Source organism: Castor canadensis, chromosome 1 (genome assembly GCF_047511655.1).
Source record: "Castor canadensis chromosome 1, mCasCan1.hap1v2, whole genome shotgun sequence".
Lineage (NCBI taxonomy): Eukaryota > Metazoa > Chordata > Mammalia > Rodentia > Castoridae > Castor > Castor canadensis.
Window position 1 is genome coordinate 207,161,373 of NC_133386.1, and position 21,108 is coordinate 207,182,480.

Here is a 21,108-nt window from a genome sequence, read left to right on the forward strand (position 1 = left end):
TGTGGGGTCATGCCCACAGACATGGGGCGTTCTCTTTCCCAGCAAAACGTGAGCTTCGCCCACCTCAAAGGGAGGGGTCCCCGAAGTGATGCTGTGGACACATAGGCTTTCCAAGAGATGGAGGCCACCAGGACCACAGAGAGCCACAGGCTCCACCATGAGTTCCCCAGCAGGTGGTCAGGCAGACAGTGTCACCTGGGCCCCACTTCTGCCCACCCTTGGGCAGCCACTCTGGCCTATTTGGACCTCAGTTCTTCATTTTCAAAATGGGGTCCCCATATGGACACAAAATTGATCAGCAGGTGTGGGATCCTCAGAGCTCAGGATGAAGCCACAGGGAATACAGTCATCACAGTCACTGGACTCTGTCTGGCCACAGGACCCTCCATTCAGCCTACCAAAGGGCTAGAGGCCTCTGCCTGGCCACTGCCTGGGACAAGGACTTATCTGTCTATGCAGGTGCCTGGGACATATGGCTTGAACCTAGAACATCTGCTTTGGGGAACACTGGGAGGAGGGCATTTGCCATTCTCGGGTCTCAGGGGTTACCCCACAACAGTGGGAACTGAGTACTGAGTGCATGGGCCCTGGAGAACATTCCACAGTGGCTTCCCCATGCCACCCACACACCACACTCCCACACAAGCATGCCAGAAACACTCAAGCGTAACTAGAAGTTGAACATTCCATTCCTTTCCAAAAAGTGCTGGTCATTATCACTGGAGTGACCTCCAGGCCCACCATGGGTAGCAGCCCCTCAGGAGGAGTACCACAGCCCTCGTGGTGGCCCCTGCCTGCCTCTGGGAGACACTCCCTGCGTTGCTCACTCACTTCAGTGCAGACACATTGGCTTCTTTTCCACTCTGGGCTCCCCTCCTCTCTGCCTGGACCCCACTCTAGTCACCTGAGGCAGCTTTCCTCTTCCACCAGGTGTCTAGTTAGGATTCCCCTGTTGGGTAAGTGCTGCTGGATCACCTGTATTCCTGCTTAAAGCTCCTCACGGATGTTTGCACAGGGCACTCTCTTCTCTGGCTCCCCTCCTCCCTGCCCTGTTCCTGGCCCCTCTGGCCCCTTCCCCTGCCCCAAATTCAGCAAATGCACACATTCAAGTCAACCCAACCCCGCGCTGCAGAGGCAAGAGTTCAAATAACGCGACCAATTTATAAACAATTTTCTCTGCAATGATTAGGTTACATTTTCCCCAATAGCTGCTTCATTTTCTTGTCAAAAATACACAGTTTTCACATTTGTCTCGCTGCAAGGGTAATTAATTTCCAGACCATAAGTAAGAATTTAATTTGATACCTGCAAGGATTATAAACCATTTCAAGCTGTTGTTTACACGAAATCAAGAAAGATTCGTTCTGTTTGCAATTATGTTAATGAGGAAATAGAGTGGGTACTTTTTTTTTTTTTTTTTAGGGAACTCAGCATAATTTTGCCATTACAATGAATTGCTCTAAAAAAGATCTGCTGCCACCACAAACCCCTCCATGGTTATTTTTAAGGCGACCCTGGTGAGGGGGCCCACAGATGGCCCAGTGTCCCAAAGTACACTTTGGTGGGGATGGCTCAGATGGCCATGCGTGGGTGGGTGAGTTCTGGGGCTGGACACAGCCTCAGCTGTAGATCTGCAGGTGGGACAGGGGCCTTCTCCAGCTCCTTCCTGCTGCTCAGCTGCAAGGAGGTGACCAGGAAGAGCGGAGGGTGATGGGGAAGCTGGGAGACGGGTAGCCACCTGTCCTGCATAGGTCGCAGATCCAGAGTCGGCTCACACTGCATGTGCTGAGCTGACTTAGGCAGAAGGTGACAACGTTGGGGGCGAGGAACGAGGCTGCTCTTGGGATGGGAATGAGAACAGCTTTGTTCCAGGGTTGCCATGGATCCTATGTGAGCGGGAAGGGTGAGCCTGGCCTAGTGAGGACTGTCTGCCCAGGATGGCACCCTGTGGGTCGTTCATGACCCTTAGCATCTCAGGCTGTGCAGGCTACACCTGGGGGCACTGGTTGGCTTCTCAGGACTGGTCATTGGAGCTGGGTGCAGAAGGCCATGCTGGGAAGGTGAGGAAGGCCTGTAGGGAGGAGGACTCAGCACGGACAAGGGAGAGAGGTTGTGAAAAGGTCCTGGGACATGAGGGGAACTGGTGCAGAGGAAAGACAGAGGCCTGGGGAGATGGCTAAGTTGTGGAAGAAGGGGAGTTAGGCCAGACAGCAAAGAACAAAAGCCATGTGTGTCCTTCACGAAGAGGAGACAGACACAGAAGGGTGAGTGCTCAGGGTCCTTGGGCTCTAGAATGAGGATGGGCAGTGCCAGGCGGCCATGGAGAGGCTCTACCCATTCGGACTGGTGTAGACCTCTGGAGAAGGCCTTGGGGGTTCTGGAAGGCAGTTAGGCTGCCTTGGCCTAGACCTAGACTTCCACAAGGGAGAGTCCAAGGGAAGGTGGTCCTCAGCACACTGGGCAGGAGAAAGAGGGCCCATTCGTGGTGTGACCTGCTGTGGTCTGCAGGCACGTTATGGCCTGTCCCCAACTGGCTGTCGCTGGGGACGTGGGGGCTGGGGCCGCTAACACCGTCCTCTTCCTCGCTGGGCCTCCCTGGGCGCCCCTCCCCAGTCTGCCTGGAGCAGCCGGGCCCAAGGCTGCGGCTGAGCCTCGTAAATCCCGGGATGCTGGAGACAGCCCAGGTGAGGCCATGAACAATGCCCCATTGTGGCCCCGTGGGGACGTTCTGCCACCACTTGCCACCAGCCCCTGTGCTGTAAAATCTCTCCCCACGGATCCAATTTCGCCTCCCTAGCCCTTGGGGGGTTAGGCCCAGGACGGCACAGTCCCACTTGACACAGAAACCATTTATGGTGGGGATAAAGGCCGCCTTCATTGGCACAAAGGACCAGCATTTCCCTGCCCCATCGTCTTGTCACCGTCACATCTGTCAGGTGGTGCGAGTGGCACGCACAGAAACGGGGGCTTGTGTAGGGCCCCCCACCCCCGGCAGCCGCAGCGGGGAGCAGGGCCCCCGGGCTGGGCTTCCTGGGAATCACAGGGTCTCCTGGCCCCCAGCCTGCATTCGGTGGGCCATTATCTCAGGCCCAGCTCCAAGGCAGGGGCGAGAGGCCCAAGGCCATTCAAGGCACATTTTCCCTGATGATGGAGAAGCTCTGTGAGCGCACAGATCGGTGAACGGCTGGGGAGCACCCCATCTTCTGGGATCAATCAGAGGCCTGGTGGGAGCTGGGAACCCTGCCCAGTCTCACGGCTTGACTCCTTGGAAGGCAAAGCCTGAGGAGAGGAGCTGGGAAGCCCAGCAGGGGATGGGCAGGGTTTCCCACTGCCTTGGTCTCAAAGGCCAGGGTCAGTCCTGGGCATTGGTTCCACAATGTTGAGTTTGGAAGGAGAGATGAGGACCGACAAGCCACCTTGGCCTTGGTTGGACCATTAATCTTGGTAGTAGTCTCCTTAGGACCACAGCTACTATGGGTGGATCATGGGTAGAGCCCAGGATGTGCTGCAGGCTTGTGGGAGACAGAATGACTTCAGGGGGTTACTTAAGCAGTCACCTGTACCTTATCACATGCACTGTGTCTTAATGCATGCTAGGAAAGCCTGTACTGGCCATGGAGCAATGGCTTCATGACGTCAGACTGTGGGCCATCACAGTGTCACAAAGGGGAAGAGGCCTCAAGAAAAGTCGCACGAGAAATACCGTTGGTGCTTACAGGTATGGAAAAAACAGAGAATCCAAGTAACCTGGGGCCTCACCCGGGTTCCTGTTTCCTCACCCATGCAAGCATGGTGGCCTGTCCAGAATTCTCTCTTGGGCAGTGCCTGTGGTGGGAGGTGGCAGGAGACAGGAGCTGGAGAGAGGCCAGACCAGGTACTCATGAGGCTCCTCACTGGGAAAGACTGTCCTGCCACTTCTATGGATCAGAAAAAAATTTCCCCTGCAGAATGGCAGGGAAGTTTAGTGGGTTCTGTGGCTGGGGTGCAGTTCTACCTGTTATCAGCCATGGCCCCTCTTACCAGAGAGAATGTCACATGGACTTACTGGGCACACTGAGGTGGGCCCGACCTCAGTGGCCTATTGGTGCCATAGGCCAAATCCCATTCATGGTCATGGGGCCCTCACCACCCACATGTGCCTGGCTGAGAGTGACCAGGTGACATGGGTCACCCGGACTTGGGGCCAGGACCTCACATCCACCTCACAGCTCCGCCCTCTGGGGTGGGTGCAGTGGTCAGATGGAGTATCCACCCTATTGGATACAGTAAGCCTGTGCAGGAGGCAGGCAGCTGGCCACCTCGCTGCCCACACAGATGGCTCTTTATGTGAGGCCTGAGTTCTGCAGTGGCCAGCAGAGGATAGAGGGGGCGCTGTGCATGTAACCAAGCTGTGTCCCTGGTGAGGAGAAGGTGGGCTGGGAGTAGGGGGTGGTTGGGAAGATGTGCACTGGCTCCTTAAGTCCTCTTGTCACCCACACCTTCAGCCTGCCCTTAAAGTGCCAGAATAACCTCACTGGAAACCAAGCTGGACTGCGGCTCTGCTTGGCCACTCCCACCTTTGCTGCCCAGGGTATTCTGTTCACCTTTGCCCACCTGCCCACTTCTAGGCTCCTCCTCCACTACTCTGCTCATGCTACCTTCCTGTTGCAGCCCAGATAAGCTGGACACCGTCCCACCTGACGACCTTCACACTCACTGTGCCCTTTGCCAGGACTGTTCTTACACAGGATACCCATATGACTGATTTGCCTTCATGTCCCCAGAGACCTTTCCTGGCAGAACTGCCCACCTTACAGCCTCTTCCCAACAGGCCCTGATGGGCCTGGGTAGAAGTGTCTCCTCCGAGCAGGAGGGACATGCAAGGCCCCACTCTTGTGCTAGTCTGGTGTCTTTCGCCCTCCTGATAGCAGTGGTCATGGAGACAGGGCCTAGGTACTGGGCGTTTCCAGGTGCTCGACCATGGGCCCAGCCTATACACTGCTCACCTAGTACACAAACCAGTTGCTATTTCACAGATGGAGATCTGAAGGTCACAGGGGCGTGGAGCTTGAGAAGGCCCCCCCTGCCGCTTAGGCCTCCCCTGCTTAGACCCCTTAAGGCTATGGGCAGGGGTGGGGGAGCAGAGGGCGGAGGAGGCAAGAGGCATGAATGGAGGTGCGGCAGGCGGGAAGCAGCGAGGAGCAGCGGGTGGGGAAGGAGCTGCTGCCAACCCAAACAGCCCAGTGCCTCAGCCTCGGCCCGATTTAATCCACAAAAATTTCCATCTGCCTCTGCAGCACTCGGAGTGGGCAACACAAGGCTGCTCGATTGGCCAAGTAAACAGAGTCTGTGCAGCGCAGTGGCTCACGCCTCGCTGCAGGGTAGAGGCCGCGACAGCCATGTTGTGGACTTGGTGTCCCAAAGTGACATCCTCGCTTATGGGTGCCAGGCCCAGCAGGAGCTGCCTGTGCCTGCTGGATGTGGCTTCAAGCCGTGAGACCTGCCGGCCTCCACCTGCAACCTCGGCTCTTGGGGCCTAGAACCCCGTTTGGCTCTGGCTGTGCCTTGGCTATCCCCCGATGGGCACTGCACACGAAGCCGTGGCCCCAGTGTGCCTCACATGCTTTGCTGCCTCCTTCCCCACCTTCGTGGTTCTGTCCGTGCTTTCTGGAGCTGCCAGGGCGAGCTGCCCCTCTCCAGGTTGGTCCCGTTTGGGCTCTGGACTGGGACATGTATTTTTGGGATGACCAAGCCACTTCTTAGCATGCAGAACCAGCCAGGGCAGGCAGCACCCTGACCCACAGGGTGACAAGTTTAGAAAGAGGCCCATTTTGACCAAAATACATGTTTTTCTGAGGTTGGCCAAGGCGGCTGGGCAGGGTTGGCCGCACAGATGGGGCTTGAGCCACCCTCACGCCCCAGCCCCTGTGGGTGGTGCCCCGCCACCTCCCGCGATGGCAGGAGGACCTGATTACAGGTCCCCTGAGCAGCCCTCTCCGAGGCTCCTGGCTTGTGCCTGTGGACACACAGGCCTCTGTCTGTGCTTGTCCTGCTCCCAGTTACACATGTGCCCACAGAAGTTGACATGATTTGAGCTAAATTCTCAAAAAAAAAAATTTCATCTCTGGCCAATATTTGAGGCCAGCCTGGGGGAGTGCTCTGAGAGAGGGGAGGGCAGAGAAAAAAAATAAGGATTCTGGGGGAACTGCTGAGGACTTGAGAAGCAGGCTGCTGTATAGCTGGAGAGGCTAATATCCAGATTTGGGAAGCTTGCCCAGGGCCCCACAGCAGGGTCAGGGCAGAGCTCACTACCCCTCCTGACAGTGGCCCATCCATCCTCACGCCCACGCTCTGAGCTCTGTGATCAGCCACTTGGGCTTCCAGCCTCTGGAAGGCACCCCATTGCCCATATCACAGGGCCCTTGCCTATGAAGGTACTCCGACTTGTCTGGGGGTCATTGCATAAATCCTCCAACAGTGCTGGGCATTGTGCCCACCTCTTCCCTCAACTGCTGCATTAACACAAGGACACTTGCCAGGCCTCCTGGCCACTGAGTGTCAGGGGCAGGGGCAAAGCCCTGGGTCCAAAGGCACAAGGTGATGCCTGGCTTTTGGCCTGTGTGAAGTGGGCAGGGCACAAGAAGTCCCAGGTTTATGTGTGTGTCTGTCTGAGTGGAGCCAGGAGGTTGATGACCCTTTCCATGGGGCTCAGGGGCCACCACACAGTGAGGTGCTGCCTATAGTGTAGAGCCCAGCCCCAGCAAACTGAGCCCTGGAAGACCAGGCCAGATTAGGTGGATTGAGAGGACACATGTTCTTTTTCTCCTTCCTCCAAACTCACAGTGGCCAAGTCAGACCATCCTGCCTGCCTCAGAGTAAAGGAGAAACTGAGGCCCAGTGGGGATGATGGCACTGATATGGTGCCAGGCTCCTGAGGCTGGACAGGGAGGGCCACTTAGCATCCAGGTGAGCAGTCCTCGGTCCCAGGTGCGTCCCCAGCCTCTGTGGTACACAGGTCAGACATGTGTCATATCTGGCAGGGGCCAAGGAAGGGCCAGGGCTCACAAGGTATTGGGTTAGGGAAGGTCCTGGCAGGAAAGTAGGCCAGCAGCTAGAAGGCCAGGGGCCCAGGCTGGAGGCCTTGTAGGGCAGGTGGCCACCTTGGTTCTGAGGTACTTCGTGGGAGCTCAGCTCCCCTGACACTGCTTGGGGAGACAAGCACCCTGAGGTGGCTGCTACAGCCACTGTGCCCATTTTTCAGGCAAAATGGGAAGCTCATTGCCCAACTGTCCCTCACACAGTATTCCACACTGAGTCACTCTGGTGTCACCCACAGCTGGAGGTGTCCAGCTTCTTGTGGTTGCAAATCAGCTGTGGCCAGTGTCCTCACATGTGCCCCACCCCTGTGCTCTTCCCTGGGAGGATGTGGGATGGGAGGTGTGGATGTCCCATTCTCTCAGCCCCATATGGCTTGGTCTCTCCCTAGTACCCTGTGACCACAGGGATGCTGTCCCAACTAGGAAGTCTAGGAGGTCTGCTCTTCTATGCCATACCGGCCCCAACTTGGGCAGTGCTCATCTTTGTGCATTAATGTCTTTCCAGGAGCATCCCCTGACCACTGGAGACTGGCATGTCTCCATCAGCTTGTGGGATAAGCTGTGGTCTCCTGAAAGACTGGGGGGAGGATGAGGGGGGGAAGGGAAGATGCAAACCTGGCTCCCCAGGCCTGCCCGGTGGCTCAGGACTCTGACCTTAGGCCTCAGCCTGGCCCTGCAGGCCACACACCCACTCCTGCCCAGAACCCGGGTGGTGGGGCTTGGTGTCAAACGACGCTTTCATTATGGGTTTATCTTTGAAACCTTAGACAAAACAGGGCTTGTGTGGTTTGAGTGAAGGGCCGGCACCTCAAGACTCCGCCATCCACTAGGACGGCTCCTCAGGAAAGAAAAAATACACTAACCTTAAAATAACCAGTTCCCAGAATAGCAAACTAACGACGGCTTCTAAAGGGAGTCCTTTGATCAGTGGGAGCCCCACGCCTTTGCCTATTTACAGCTGTGTCACTCAAGAGCAGCCCAGCAGCAAGGGCGGGGGCAGAGGAAAGTGGGGAGGGGGCCCAGCCAGGAGGCTGGGCTGTCCCTGCCGTGCCTGGCTGCCCAGCTTTCTGATGCAAGCTGCCCTGCGTGCGGGTGGTGAGGTGTTCCATGGCGGCTTGGGCCGGGTTGAGCAGGTCAGCCTGGAATGCAGCTTGGCTGTCCCTTCCAGGAGGGAAGCCCAGGCTGGCCAGAGACGGACATGGTCGTGAAGAATCAGAGTCCCAGGCTGGAGGTCCTCTAGAATCTGGGAGAGGTGTGGGCCTTGACCTCTGAGGGCTTTGGGGAGGGGATTTAGGGAGTCTGAGTTCTCTGGGGGGACATGTCCCTGCGGGGTAGTGAGGGGCCTGGGCCACCAAGGGTGCCCAAACTGTGGCCTCTTCCCACCCCTGCCAGGTCTCCACCTGCCTCCCCACAATCCTGCTGCTGCCCTGGCCCGGCCAGGCCCCATTCAATTACTCCCTAAAGCCACACAGTGTAACAGCTCAACCCTCGGCCTCACGTGGAGCTAAACGGTTTAATCCATTATTTAATTTTAATAAATTTGAATGCAGATTGGGAAACCCTAAGTGTGTTGGGAATCACTTAGACCTAAGTGTCTCCTTTTCCAGTTGTACATTCTATGAAATCTAAAAACAGACCGACTCGTTCTCATGAAAATCAGCCTTGGAACAGAGATGCTGGAAGTGTAAAACTCCAACATCTGAAGATCCACAGGACAACAGAATGACAACTACCTGGTTTTTCATACTGACTGTACATTGAAATGATAGTAGTTTGGATTGATTGGGTTAAATAAAATACATTATTGTGATTTTAATTTCACCTGTTTCTCTTAATATTTAAAAAAGTGGCTTTTGGAAAATTAAACACGGATCTGTGACCAGCATCAGGGCAGGAGGTGAGAGGGGGACCCACAGGTTGGAGGGGCCTGAAGGCCTATCTCACCCCCAATGGATGGTTTGGGGGTATCAAAGCCCAGATGAGAAGTCTCACAGCAGAGACCTCCATAAAGCTGGGACCCTCAGCGTCCAGCGACCACTCACTCCTTGAGGAGACGGTAATGAAAATGGCGTTACTGCTAAGAGGAAGGGAACCAGTTTTGCCCTAGGAGGTCATAGCTACAGCTAGCTCACGCTCAGCATGGAAGCTCAAATTTGCACGACCTGAGTGGCCTGGAAAGTACAGAGCCTGGATCTTAGAGGCCGGGCTGGCCATAAACCCAAGAATGTGGCAATGAAAAGAGGAAGCAGGGATCTTCCCTGAGGTCCCAGCTTCACACCAGGCCTCAAAACTTCCCACAGATAAATTTTAAAATATATGAGCTTACAGTTTTAATAAATGCAAAGAAAGCTGGGTGCCAGTAGCTCATGTTTGTAATCCTAGCTTCTCAAGAGGTAGAGATCATGAGGAGCACGGCTCAAAGCCAGCCTGGGCAAATGGTTTGTGAGACCCTATCTAGAAAAATACCTTCACTAAAAAGAGCTGGTGGGTGGCTCAAGGTGAAGGGCCTGAGTTCAAATCCAAGTACGGCAAAAAAAAAAAAAAACCCAAAACCAAAAAACAACAAACAAACAAACAAAAACCCCAAAATGCAAAGAAAATGAAATACCATGAATGACAACCAGCAGAAAAAAGTACAAACCAAGCAGGGGTGCATATGCAAAAAGTCTTTAGGTACTGGAATTAAGAGAAGTTAAATAGAAAACAGCCAGACTTAAGACATTTCAAGAAATATTTAAACAGTTTAAAAATATCCAAGAGAAAGATATGATAAAAATGACCTTCCAGGTCTGAATGGGAACCAAATAGAACTTCTATAAATCAAAAAATTCAAATTAGAAATTAACCAGATAGGTTTCACAGCAGATTAAACACAGCTGAAGAGACAATTAGTAAACTAGAAAATGAATCAGAAGAGTGGTTAAAAAAAAGAAGTGGAGAAACAGGGTGAATGAGAGACTCCCCCGCTCCATGTCTAATGAAAACCCTGGGGGATGTACTGAGTACTGAGGCTGAAGCAAAATCCTTTTTTCCTCTTTTCTTTTGCGCTTGGAAAACAGGTGTTCTACCACTTGAGCCATTTTGTTCTGCTTATTTTGGAGATGGGGTCTTGAGAACTATTTGCCTGGGCTGGCCTCAAATCTCTATCCTCCTGATCTCAGCCTCCCAAGTAGCTAGAATTACAGACGTGAGCCACTGGTGCTAGCCTGAAGTGAAATCTTGAAAGACAGTGGCTGAGGAAAACACAGAACTGACATAAGACACCAGGCCCTACGTGAAGGAAATCCAAACAGGGCAAGTCAGAGCGGCATGTTCCAGGGAGATGCAGAATGGAGAGGCAAAGGAAAAGGCCTCCAGGCAGCCAGAGGAGAAAAGATTTCCTTCCAAGGGGGAAAGGTGCATCTTCATTTTCTTCCCAACCATAACAACAGAATCCAGTGGATAGTTCCATTATGTTTTTGGAGTACTAAGAGGAAATAATTCTGGTAACTCTGGGCCAGATTTTATAACGGGTAGAAGTGAAGATGAACTTTTGCTCCTTGGAAGAATTTAGCCCAGAAATGTGAGCTTAATTTAACACCCCCAAGTCAGCCATATATAATGTATTATACCATATCAGTAGAAGGATGAAAACCATGTGATAACCTTGATAGATACAGAAAGGGCATTTGAGAAAATCCAACATCCCTTTAGGACAAATGATCTCAGGGCTTACAGATTCAGCCCAACAGAAAGCAGTGATGAAAAACCTTCAAATGACTGAATGCTTGTCCCCTAAGACTGGTTCTAGTCTCTTTATTTTTGGCAGTACTGGGGTTTGAACTTAGGCTTCGTGCTTGCTAGGCAGGCGCTCTACCACTTGAGCCACTCCTCCAGCCCTTTGTGCTCTGGTTGTTTTTGAGATAGGGTCTTGTTTTTTGCCCGGGCCGGCCTGGACTGTGATCTTACTTTATACTTCCTGCCATAGCTGGGATGACAGGTGTGTGCCACCGCCCCCAGCTATTGGTTGAGATGGAGACGTAATGAACTTTTTGCCAGGGCTGGCCTTGAACTGCAATCCTCTCAATCTCAGTCTCCTACATTCTAGCCACTTCTATTCAACATGTTACTAGAAATTTACTTTAGTGGAATTGGTGAGGGGGCAGGGAGAGGAGGAAGAGGGAGGAAGGAAAGGGAAGGGAAGAAGGAAGGGAGGGAGGGAGGGAGGAGAGGTGGAAAAGGGAGGGAGGAAGGCATTGTTTTGAATCTATCTAAGGACGCACTTGGGCGAAATTGACATTTTAGCAAAACTGAGTCTTAGAATCCACGAACATGGAATTTTCTCTATGTATTTGACCTACTTTAATTTCTTTCAGTAATGTTTTGTTCTTTTTGATGTATAAATTTTATATTTTTGTTAAATTTACTCTTAGTTTGACATGCCATTACTAAGGGGCTTTGTTTTTAAAATTCACTTTTGAATTGTTCATTACGAATATATAGAAATATAATTGCTTTTAAATTCTTGTGCGCATATATTAGTTGTATAGGGGACTACCTTGTGACATTTACATATATACTTACAATGTATCTTAATTAGATTCACCCCTCCATCATTCTCCCTCATCCTCTCTTCCCCCGAAATACAACTAATTTTTAATAGCTTTTATAAACTGTAAATTTGATATTATTAGCTTTGTTATTGCTATTGATTCTTTAGGATTTTCTACTTATAGGATCATGTTATGTGTGAATAAAGATAGTTTTACTTCTTTCCTTCCAATCTGAATGCCTTTTCTTCCTTCCTTCCTTCCTCCCTTCCCTCCTTCTTTCCCTTCCTCCCTTCCCTTTTTCCTTCCCTCCTTCCTCCCTTCCTTCTTTCTTTCCTTCCTTCATTCCTCTTTTCCCTCCCTCCTCTCTTCCTCCCTTCCCTCCCTCCTTCCTTCCCTTTCTCCCTTCCCTCCTTCATTCCCTTCCATCCCTCCTTCCTCCTTCCTTCCCTTTCTTCCTTCCCATTTTCTTTCTTTCCTTCCTTCCTTCCTTCCTTTCTTCCTTCACTCCTTTCTCCCTTCCTTCCCTCCTTCCTTCCTTTTCTTCTTTCTTTCTGGAAAAAATTGGTAAGTTGACCCTAAAATTTATGTGAAATTTCATAATCTTAAAACAGACAAAAACAATTTGAAAAGAGTACAAAACTAGAAGAGTTATGCTACATGATTTCACAACTTAGTGCAAGTCTAAGTTTAAGAACAGGGATATGGACTAACAGGACATAACTGAAGATCTGAAATCAATCCATACACTTAAGGTCAACTGATTTTTGAGAAAGGTGCCATGACAACTCGATGGAGGAAAAACACTCTATTTGAGAAGTGGTACTGGACTTTATCTCCTACCAGACCCTCAACTACCTCAAAAAAATAATACAGACCTAAATGTAAGAACTAATTCTGCACAATTTGTAGAAGAAAAAGAACAGGAGTAAAATGTCATGACCTTTGGCCAGGCAAAGAGGTCTTAGGATGTCAAAAGTGTGAGCCAGTGTTTTATCAGAGCTGTTTCTTATGATGTTGCTGTACAATTTTTTTTTTTTTTGGCAGCTCTGGGGTTTGAACTCAGGGCCTCACACTTGTTAGGCAGGCGCTCTACCACTTGAGCCACCCTGCCAGCCCTTGATGCTACTCTAGACGGTTTTCCTTCTGAGTGATGGCTGAGAAGCTAATGAAAATCGTGCCAGGCATCACAGCAGTAGCAGAACTTTGCTTAGTTTTCTGGGGTTTGGTTCTTTACTTTTTTTTTTTTTTTAGTGCAGTGTGCTGGAAGTCTCTGTAATTTTGTTCAGATGACTACAGAACTGGAAAAGCTGTCATTGACACATTAATGCTATGCAATTGGCCACACACACACATGATTTGAATTTTTGGAAACTTTGGTTGTGCCGCCCACTGTGGGCAGATTTACTGTGTTGAGTTGGCATTATACAGAAATTATCAATAACACTGTTCTAGAAACACTGAACTTAATTTGTCTCCTATCTGTATAGAAGTAATGTGCTGTATTAAACATGTAAGGTCTTATCTGTGCGCCTGATTACAGAAACAATAAAGTACTCGCTAAATAATAAAAAAAATGTACCATACAAGAAAAGATAACTTGGACATTAAAATGAAAAACTTCTGTGATTTAAGACACAATTCAGAAAATGAAAAGACAGCCACAGACGGGAGGAACATTTGCAAGTCGTAGGTCTGAGAGAGAACTTGTATCCGGAACTCAATAATAGAACAGACTATTTAATTAGAAAACGGGCAAGAGAGCTGAGTATACATCTAACCAAAGGAGACTATGAATGGCTAATAAGCACATGAAAAGTTGCTCCACATCGCTAGTCATCAGGTTGGTGCAAATCAAACTACAATCAGACACCATTACTCACTCACTAACAGAGCAAGAGGAGGAGGAGGAGGAGGAGGAGATGGAGGAGGAGGAGAAAGAGATGGAGGAGGAGATGGAGGAGGTGGAAGAGATTGAGGAGGTGGAGGAGGTGGAGGAGATGGAGGAGGAGATGGAGATGGAGGAGGAAATGGAGATGGAGGAGGAAGAGATGGAGGAGGTGGAGGAGATGGAGGAGGAGGACAAGGAGGAGATGGAGGAGGAGGTGGAGGAGGTAGAAGAGGAGGAGGAGGAGGTGGAGGAGATGGAGGAGGAGATGGAGATAGAGGAGGAGGAGATGGAGGAGGAGGAGAAAGAGATGGAGGAGGAGATGGAGGAGGAGATAGAGGAGGTGGAGGAGATGGAGGAGGAGGAGGAGGAGGTGGAGGAGATGGAGGAGGAGATGGAGGAGGAGATGGAGATGGAGGAGGAGGAGATGGAGGAGGAGGAGATGGAGGAGGAGGAGGAGGAGATGGAGGAGGAGATGGAGATGGAGGAGGAGGAGATGGAGATGGAGGAGGTGGAGGAGGTGGAGGAGATGGAGGAGGAGGAGGAGGAGAAGGTGGAGAAGGAGGAGGAGATGGAGGAGGAGGAGGAGATGGAGGAGGAGGAGGAGGAGGAGGTGGTGGAGGAGATGGAGGAGGAGGAGATGGAGATGGAGGAGGAGATGGAGGAGGAGGAGATGGAGGAGGAGGAGGAGATGGAGATGGAGGAGGAGGAGATGGAGGAGGAGGAGGAGGAGACGGAGGAGGAGGAGACGGAGATGGAGGAGGAGATGGAGGAGGTGGAGGAGATGGAGGAGGTAGAAGAGGAGGAGGAGGAGGAGAAAAAAGAAGAGACAGCCATACCATCTAGTTGCAAGGCTGTACAGAAAGGGAGCCTCTACACGTGACCAGTGGGAAAACAAAAACCCTTTGGAAAACAGCTTAGAAGTTTCTTCAAAAGTTAAACAGAATTTACCCTACGGCTTCTCAGTAATAATAGGTCAAGTAGATAAGACATTCCAAAGAAGACAGGAGATTTGAACAGCACAATTAACAAGCTTGTTGTAGTAGACAGAAACGCGGCCTGTACCCCACAACTCCCAGCCTGCATTCGCTTCCAGTGCAGGAGTCACATGATAAAACTGACCACACATTTTGCCGTAAATCATATTTCAAAACATTCCGCAGGACTGACATCACACAGACCACTTTCTCTGACCATGGAGCAGTTTTTAGAAACTTTACCACAATAACAATAATGAAAACCACACTGCTAGATAATTCCTGAGATAAACGAGATGGTGGAGATTAGAAAAACATGGGGAGCCTGGGGCAGTGGTGCATACCTGTAATCCCAGCACGAGGGAGGCTGAGGCAGGAGGCTCATGAGTTCAAGGCCAGCCTGGGTTACACAGACAGACCCTGACTCAGAAAAAAAAAAAAAGTTGGAGGATTCAGTTTGGGTGATATTTCGAGGGAAAATTTATAGCTTTAACTGCTATAAATAGCTGGAATTCTATTGCCTTAAGAGTCTAAAAAGGTGAATAATTATCCAATTTAAGAAGGTTTAAAGGAAGAACAATATATTAAGGCCAAGTATACAGGAGGAAGGAAAGAGTCATGAGTAAGACAAAATACAGCCTACAAGAGGCAGGAGCAACAAAGTCAAAAGTTTGGTAGAAATAGGAAGAAAATTGGTGAAGGGCTGGTAGACATGACCATTAAGGGAAAATAGTGAAGGCACAAATAAACAATACTGAGGATAAAAAAAAGGGGATGAAATGCTGATACTACGGACATTAAATAACAAGAACCAATATACTTGAAAACTAAGATGAAACTGACACAAAAAGAAATCAAAAGTCCCAATAGTCCATTAATGTTCAGACTCAAGGAATCAGACATGAGGCATTTTCTCAGAAAGAAAACAGCAGGCCTGGATGGCTTTGACTGTAGGTTCTATCACACATTGAAGAGAAAAAAAGTTCTCGTCTTACACAAAATATCCTAGTGTACAGGAAAGCAGGGGTGGAGGTGGGGGAGGAGAGGGAGATGGGGGGGACGCGATACTTTTTCACTTAGTCACTTAGTCTGTGAGGCTCCCCTAAGCGCTATCAAAACCTGATGAGGACAGAATTAAGAGTGAAGTCGTGTTATGTATATAGCTCCCACGCAAATATTGACACAGAAGTTCTGAATGGAATATTGGCAAATGGATTTCACCAGCACTTAAGAACTAATACACCATGAGAGGGATGGGGGTGGAGAGGCAGTAAAAGGGCCTGGACTCCACAGGGTGCCCTTCGGGGCTGGAGAGCAGGAATGGTGGGGGAGGGCATTCAGGGAATGGCCTGGTCAGTGGAGGAGTGCTCTGGGACGAGGGGCAGGTGGCAGGGTGTGTGGGCACCCAGTTCAGTAGGAGGTTGGAGGGCATTTTTGTCTGTAGGCACGAGCCTCAGGGACAGGATGGGGTGGAAGGAGTACTGAGTGCTGGGGCCCCTTCCCACCAGATGCCCTCTGAACCAGGGCCTGGAAACCAGAGCTCCCCTGTGTCTGGCTCTGAGCCATGAACATTTCCGGCAAAAACAGAGAAGAAGAAAGTCTCCCAGACCCCAGTGCTCAGCCTATCAGCCCAGCAGTGGGAGCTTAGCTTGCAAAATAAACAGGGCCCAGCGTAAACACCACGGCAGGTCCTGGGAAGAGCTGGGAACACCCCGGGAGGGTGGGTGCAGCTGCCTATGTGGGCCCTCACACAGCCAAGGCGCCCCGTATCTACAACCATCCTCACCTGCCGGCCACCTGCAGGGACCCAGGGAAGCCAGGAAGCAGGGAGGCAGGGGCTGGTGTTCTTAGGGCCCCTGTCATCACAGGATAGGGTCTGAATGACCCCTTCCCTGACTACCGCAGCCCCTGGACCAGGCCACCTGCTCCACCCCCACCTTGGCCCTCAGTGCTGGTTTTGAAATGCCTTCTTGCTCTCTGTCTCTCTGCCACCTCATCTTTCCCCTCACCCCCCTTTGACGCTTCCTTAGGGACCAGGTCTTCACCTAACTAGTTGTGTGGACTCGGGACACTGCTCAACCACTCCAGGACTCAGTTTCTCCACCTGTAACAGAGGATTTACTTGGGCAAATAAGAGTCCTTTCCAGAACAAAGAGGCCAGCAATGGAAGGCAAGGCTGAAAGAGTATTAGGCAGCTTTTTATTCTATGCACCAGCACACCAGACGCTCCAACCCTCTCATTTGACGACAATGGGAGGCGGCCACCGGGAGCAGAGCAGAGTCTGGTGGTACATAGGGTGGGAATGGGAGGCCAAGCCTTAACAGCAGGACAGGTGCAGGTGCAATGACAGGGGGTGTCATTGGTGGGGGGCTCCATTGCCACAAATGAGTTCCTAGGACATCTGCAGGAAGAGGGTTCTGGTGCTTCTCAGTGTGGGGTCCCTGCCTGGGAAACAGGCACCTCTGAACAAGACTAGAAGCTCCTTAGGAGTGTTTATTCCAGGCTCCCTTACCCTTAGTATGATCCCTTCCTGAGAATGGGGCCAAATGGCTGTGAGTCCCAAAGGCCCCTTCCCCACCTCTCAGGACCCATCCTGTGGCTCAGTGGGCTGGCCCAGGGTGGACCCGCTTCACAGTTGAGGAGATAGGTTGAACAGTTACAGGCTGGAGCCTTGACTTCCTCTTGTCCTGCAGCCACAACTGGCCTGGGAGTGGGTGTGAGGGGAGGGTGGCGGTGGGGCAGGAGCAGGGGCTCTGGCTGGGTTGGCCAGGCTGGCTGGCACTGGTTCTGCCGTGGGCCTGGCTCCCAGGGATTTCCTGTCTCCCACTTCCTGAGGTCAGCAGGATCGTGCTTGGGTTGTTCATGGTCCTGATGGCTGAAGTGATAATGTGAGACCCGGGTCAGGCCCCTGTGCCCTCTGGACCCAGCAAAGCCCTTTCCCAGGGTCTGTCCCCATAGGGGGTAGCAGTCACTGGCAGGAGAGGGGCCAGGCAGGCTGCCATCAGAGGAACCGATGCTGGGCCGTGGCTACATCTGCCTGGGTCAGCACATCTCTGTCGGGCCCTTGATGGGTAGCTCAGGTCCAGGTCAGACCCCTGGGAAAGGCTAAAGTTCGGCGTGGAACACTGCCCCAGGCAGGGGACTCACCCCTAGAACTTATCCAGCTTGTGGCGGTGGACAGGGGTGACAACAGCACAGAAAGATGCAATTTGCCCTGCTGCACAATCCCCCAGCATCCTCACAACCCTGGCTCAGAGCCCAGCAGGGACGAGACCGCCAGGGGCCCTGTGACTCGGCTAGGCTTTGTTCCTAAACCTTGCCCCCAGGGATCAGGGACTCCGGAAAACACGGCCTTTTGTTGTTCAGATCTGATGAAACATGGGCACGTAACTCTGCACCCCAAGGCCAGCACTGGCCCCACCTCAGTCCACCACAGTGACCTTGGTCAACTCAGGGCTATGTCCTCATTCTCAGACCCCAGTACACCACTGGATGGCCATGTCTCAACCCTGGGAAGGGGCTTTTCAGGAGACTTTGCCTTCCGCCCACTGTCACCCTTAGGGGACACCATGCTCCTGGTCTGGGCTTTGACCAGGGAGGTCTAGGGGTTGGGCAAGGAGGTTGAGTGGTGGACTCTCTGCTCCTTCACAGCTTCCTCTGATGTCTAGACATGCCTAGCCCTCCCCTTAACATGGGTGTGGACCCTGCTGAATGGGGTGCCAGCATGGTCCTGTATACAAAAAGAGGGAAAGTCAAGGACATGCGCCTCTCATAGACAGCAAGATGACCAGGGCTACTGTGCCATGCAGCCTGGCCCTTAGAGTCAACCGTCAGGGTCTGAGTTCTCATTCTGCTAGATGTACTCCCACTGGGCTATCTATCAGCAAAACCTGTGGTTCCACCCCACTCAGACCTGGGCTATTTTAGGGTGGCCAGGCTCACCAGTGGGGCTTGGGTACTGGAACAGGCAGCGCAGTAGACCAGGCCCCAAGCGAGGCTCCTGTGGGCACCTGGAGCCCAGCTCTGTTTCTTTCTGCCTAATTTCATTTATTGATTTTGGGGGCCCCACAGCCACACCAGACCAGGGCAGCTTGTACCAGTGGGGATGGGGGTAGGTTTCACATCCCAGTGCCTGGGATGGGTTTAGGAGTGGAAAGCTGTTTGTCCTGTACAGGTCTGGCTGTGTCCTGTTCACCTGCCCAAATTGGAAGAGGGCCAGAGCCAGGGATTGCTGGGCCAAATGAGCACAGCTACATTCCCTGCTCAACTGAAATTCCATTATTTTTGCCTTTCAGCTACTTTCAGATAAAATTCACGTAGGTGGACGAGCTGATCAGAAAGATAACAGCCCATCTCAAACCACAGAGACTTCAAAGGGTGGCAGTGGGCTGGACTGTGGGTCCGAGAAAGGCCCACCTGCAATCCAGAACCTCCCATGGCTCCCAGACAGGCTGGGGAGAGGCTCTAGGCTAAGAGGCTGGGTGCAGTGGGTACAGGGGTCAGTTTGCATGGGCCATGGCACTACTCCTGAGCACAGAGGAGCTGCCCCAGGCCTGCACCCACCTGGACACCTCCCAACCTAGTTAGGAGCCTAGGGTGGAGGCTGAAGGTGGCTTGGTTGGGCAGGGCCAGGAAAGCCCACCATTCCATCCTGAGCTGATCCCTCCCTAGCACAGTCAGGTCCAGGACAGGCAGAGGACACGCATGCCCATTTACCCACCCCAGCCAGGTCCCGAGTCTCCTGAGGCTTCAGCCTGCCCAGATTACAGACCCCAGATAGCTGGGCCCCAGGGAGGTCAGATGAGAAAGCAATGACTGCCTCCCCTCTACCCAGGAGTCTCTTGGAGCACAAAGCAGACCATAGCAGGCAGAGGGAAACAGCCAGGTCACAGTGAAGGCCCCAGTGTACCTGCTCAGGGCAGAAGTAGGGTCATAGTCATTGCCAACGCAACTGAGCACAGCCATATTCCCTGCTCAACCAAAATTCCACTATTTTTAGCCTTTTAGTTACTTTCAGATCAAATCCATCTCCAGGCTAGAGATGCCAGGTGGAAGCAGCCAGCAGGTAGGAAGGTTTCTGGTTTTCCGAGCACAGAAAGGCTGGGGGCTAAGGGAGCCTTGTGAATTAATAAACTACACTGCCCACCCACCACAGACAGTGGTGGCACTTTGTGGCACTTGCCAGTAAAAGTGTTACTCATCAGAGGAGTGACCCAGCCTTCTTCCCTGGGAGGCCAATGCCCAGCCTCGTTCTCCGGGGGCCTGAGGCCCACCTAGGTGGAGGGTGGAGCAGAGCCCCGACTCGGGGAGGTACAGTGTGGGCCCAGTGGGCATGGTGGGATGAAAGGAATGTACACTCTACTCCCCCATCCACATCTTGGCAGCACACTCAAGACAGAGCAGGGCAGTGAGGAGCTGCTCTGGGGGGGCCACTGGGCTGGCTCTGAGGATGGTGACCACCAGGATCAATGCTTTGCTGACCACCAGAGCTGAAAGGCAGGACGCTTGAGCCTACCTTGTCTTCTACCCTGCTCAGGCGGGCACCGACTGTGTTGCTTCCACGGTCCTTGCTCTTTTCTATGGGGTGAAGCAGCAAGGTCAGGGATGTGTGCTGAGGCGGTAAGGGACAGGGGGGTTCCAGTTGGGCTTGGGGAACAGGGCGTGCAAGGGGCAGGTAGCTGAGGGTCAAAAGTCCTGAACCTATGAGGGCATGGCAGAATACCACGGGCAGTGTGGGGGAGGGACAGGTGGCACTGTGGCATTGTGGACCTGGGCTGCATCTCATGCTCCTCCCAGTTCTGTAATCTCTGAGAGTCTGCCAGGGAGGGCAGAGCTCACCCTGCACAGGGGCTGTGCCTTAGCTGGTGCATGGTACCCACTCTGCTGAGCCATGGGGCCCAGCTCCTGGCCAGGGAATGCCTGATGCCCCAGTGGCGCCACCACACTGGTCTATGTCATAAGGTCCTGTTTGGAACTGGGCTAGGGCCTCTCCAAGGAATGGGCCTTGGTCTGGGTTTCCCTGGTGTGCCTTCACACGTCCAGAGGACCCAAGGAGTCTATGCAGGCTAAGAACTGTCATCACTGCATACTCCTGCAAAGCTGAGCCAGGTGCGTCCTCCACCCATGGCCCTGAGGCTCTGGGCAGGCTGCTCACCCCACTCTAGATCCTTGCATCACCAGGACCCCCCTCTGAAATGTGCCTTGGCTCACATTTCCATGCCCAGAGCCTTATATCAACACCCTAGCAATTTGTCATTTAAAGTGACTTGGTAGGGTCTCACACAAACTGAACACTCTTTTATAAAGTGTTCCAGGTTACTTGGCTTAGAGTGAGGTCTATCTCTTTGCCTCATCCAGCTTTCATTTCATGTCAAGCACTCCAGAGGCCCTGGTGACCACTCTAATATTGAGAAGGGGTGGATGAGGGGTGTAAGAGGAGGGCTGAGCTGCCACACCCAGGTGCCAGTGTAGAAACCCACCTGAGATGGGGATGAACAGCGAGGGCTTTCCAATGGACTGGTCCAGCCTGGGAGGGAAGAGAGAGAAACCAGCTCACACTCAGCCCAGGCATCACATGGACGACCAGCCCATGGGTGAGGTAGACAGGCCCACGTACTCAGCAAGCCAGTGTACCACC

General features: G+C 52.3%; 1 protein-coding gene across 4 annotated transcripts in view; it reads right to left on the reverse strand.

Annotated features, from left to right (window-relative positions):
- Nucleotides 1-21,108, reverse strand: part of Kcnq1 (potassium voltage-gated channel subfamily Q member 1) — a 328,142-nt gene that overhangs the window by 40,985 nt on the left and 266,049 nt on the right. For all 4 annotated transcript variants that reach the window (XM_074051015.1, XM_074051017.1, XM_020168788.2 and 1 more), the window contains exons 14-15: nucleotides 20,951-20,997; nucleotides 19,987-20,048 (exon numbers count right to left, since the gene is read on the reverse strand). In XM_074051015.1, the coding sequence (XP_073907116.1) occupies nucleotides 19,987-20,048; nucleotides 20,951-20,997 (109 nt within the window). The remainder of the gene's footprint in view (nucleotides 1-19,986; nucleotides 20,049-20,950; nucleotides 20,998-21,108) is intronic.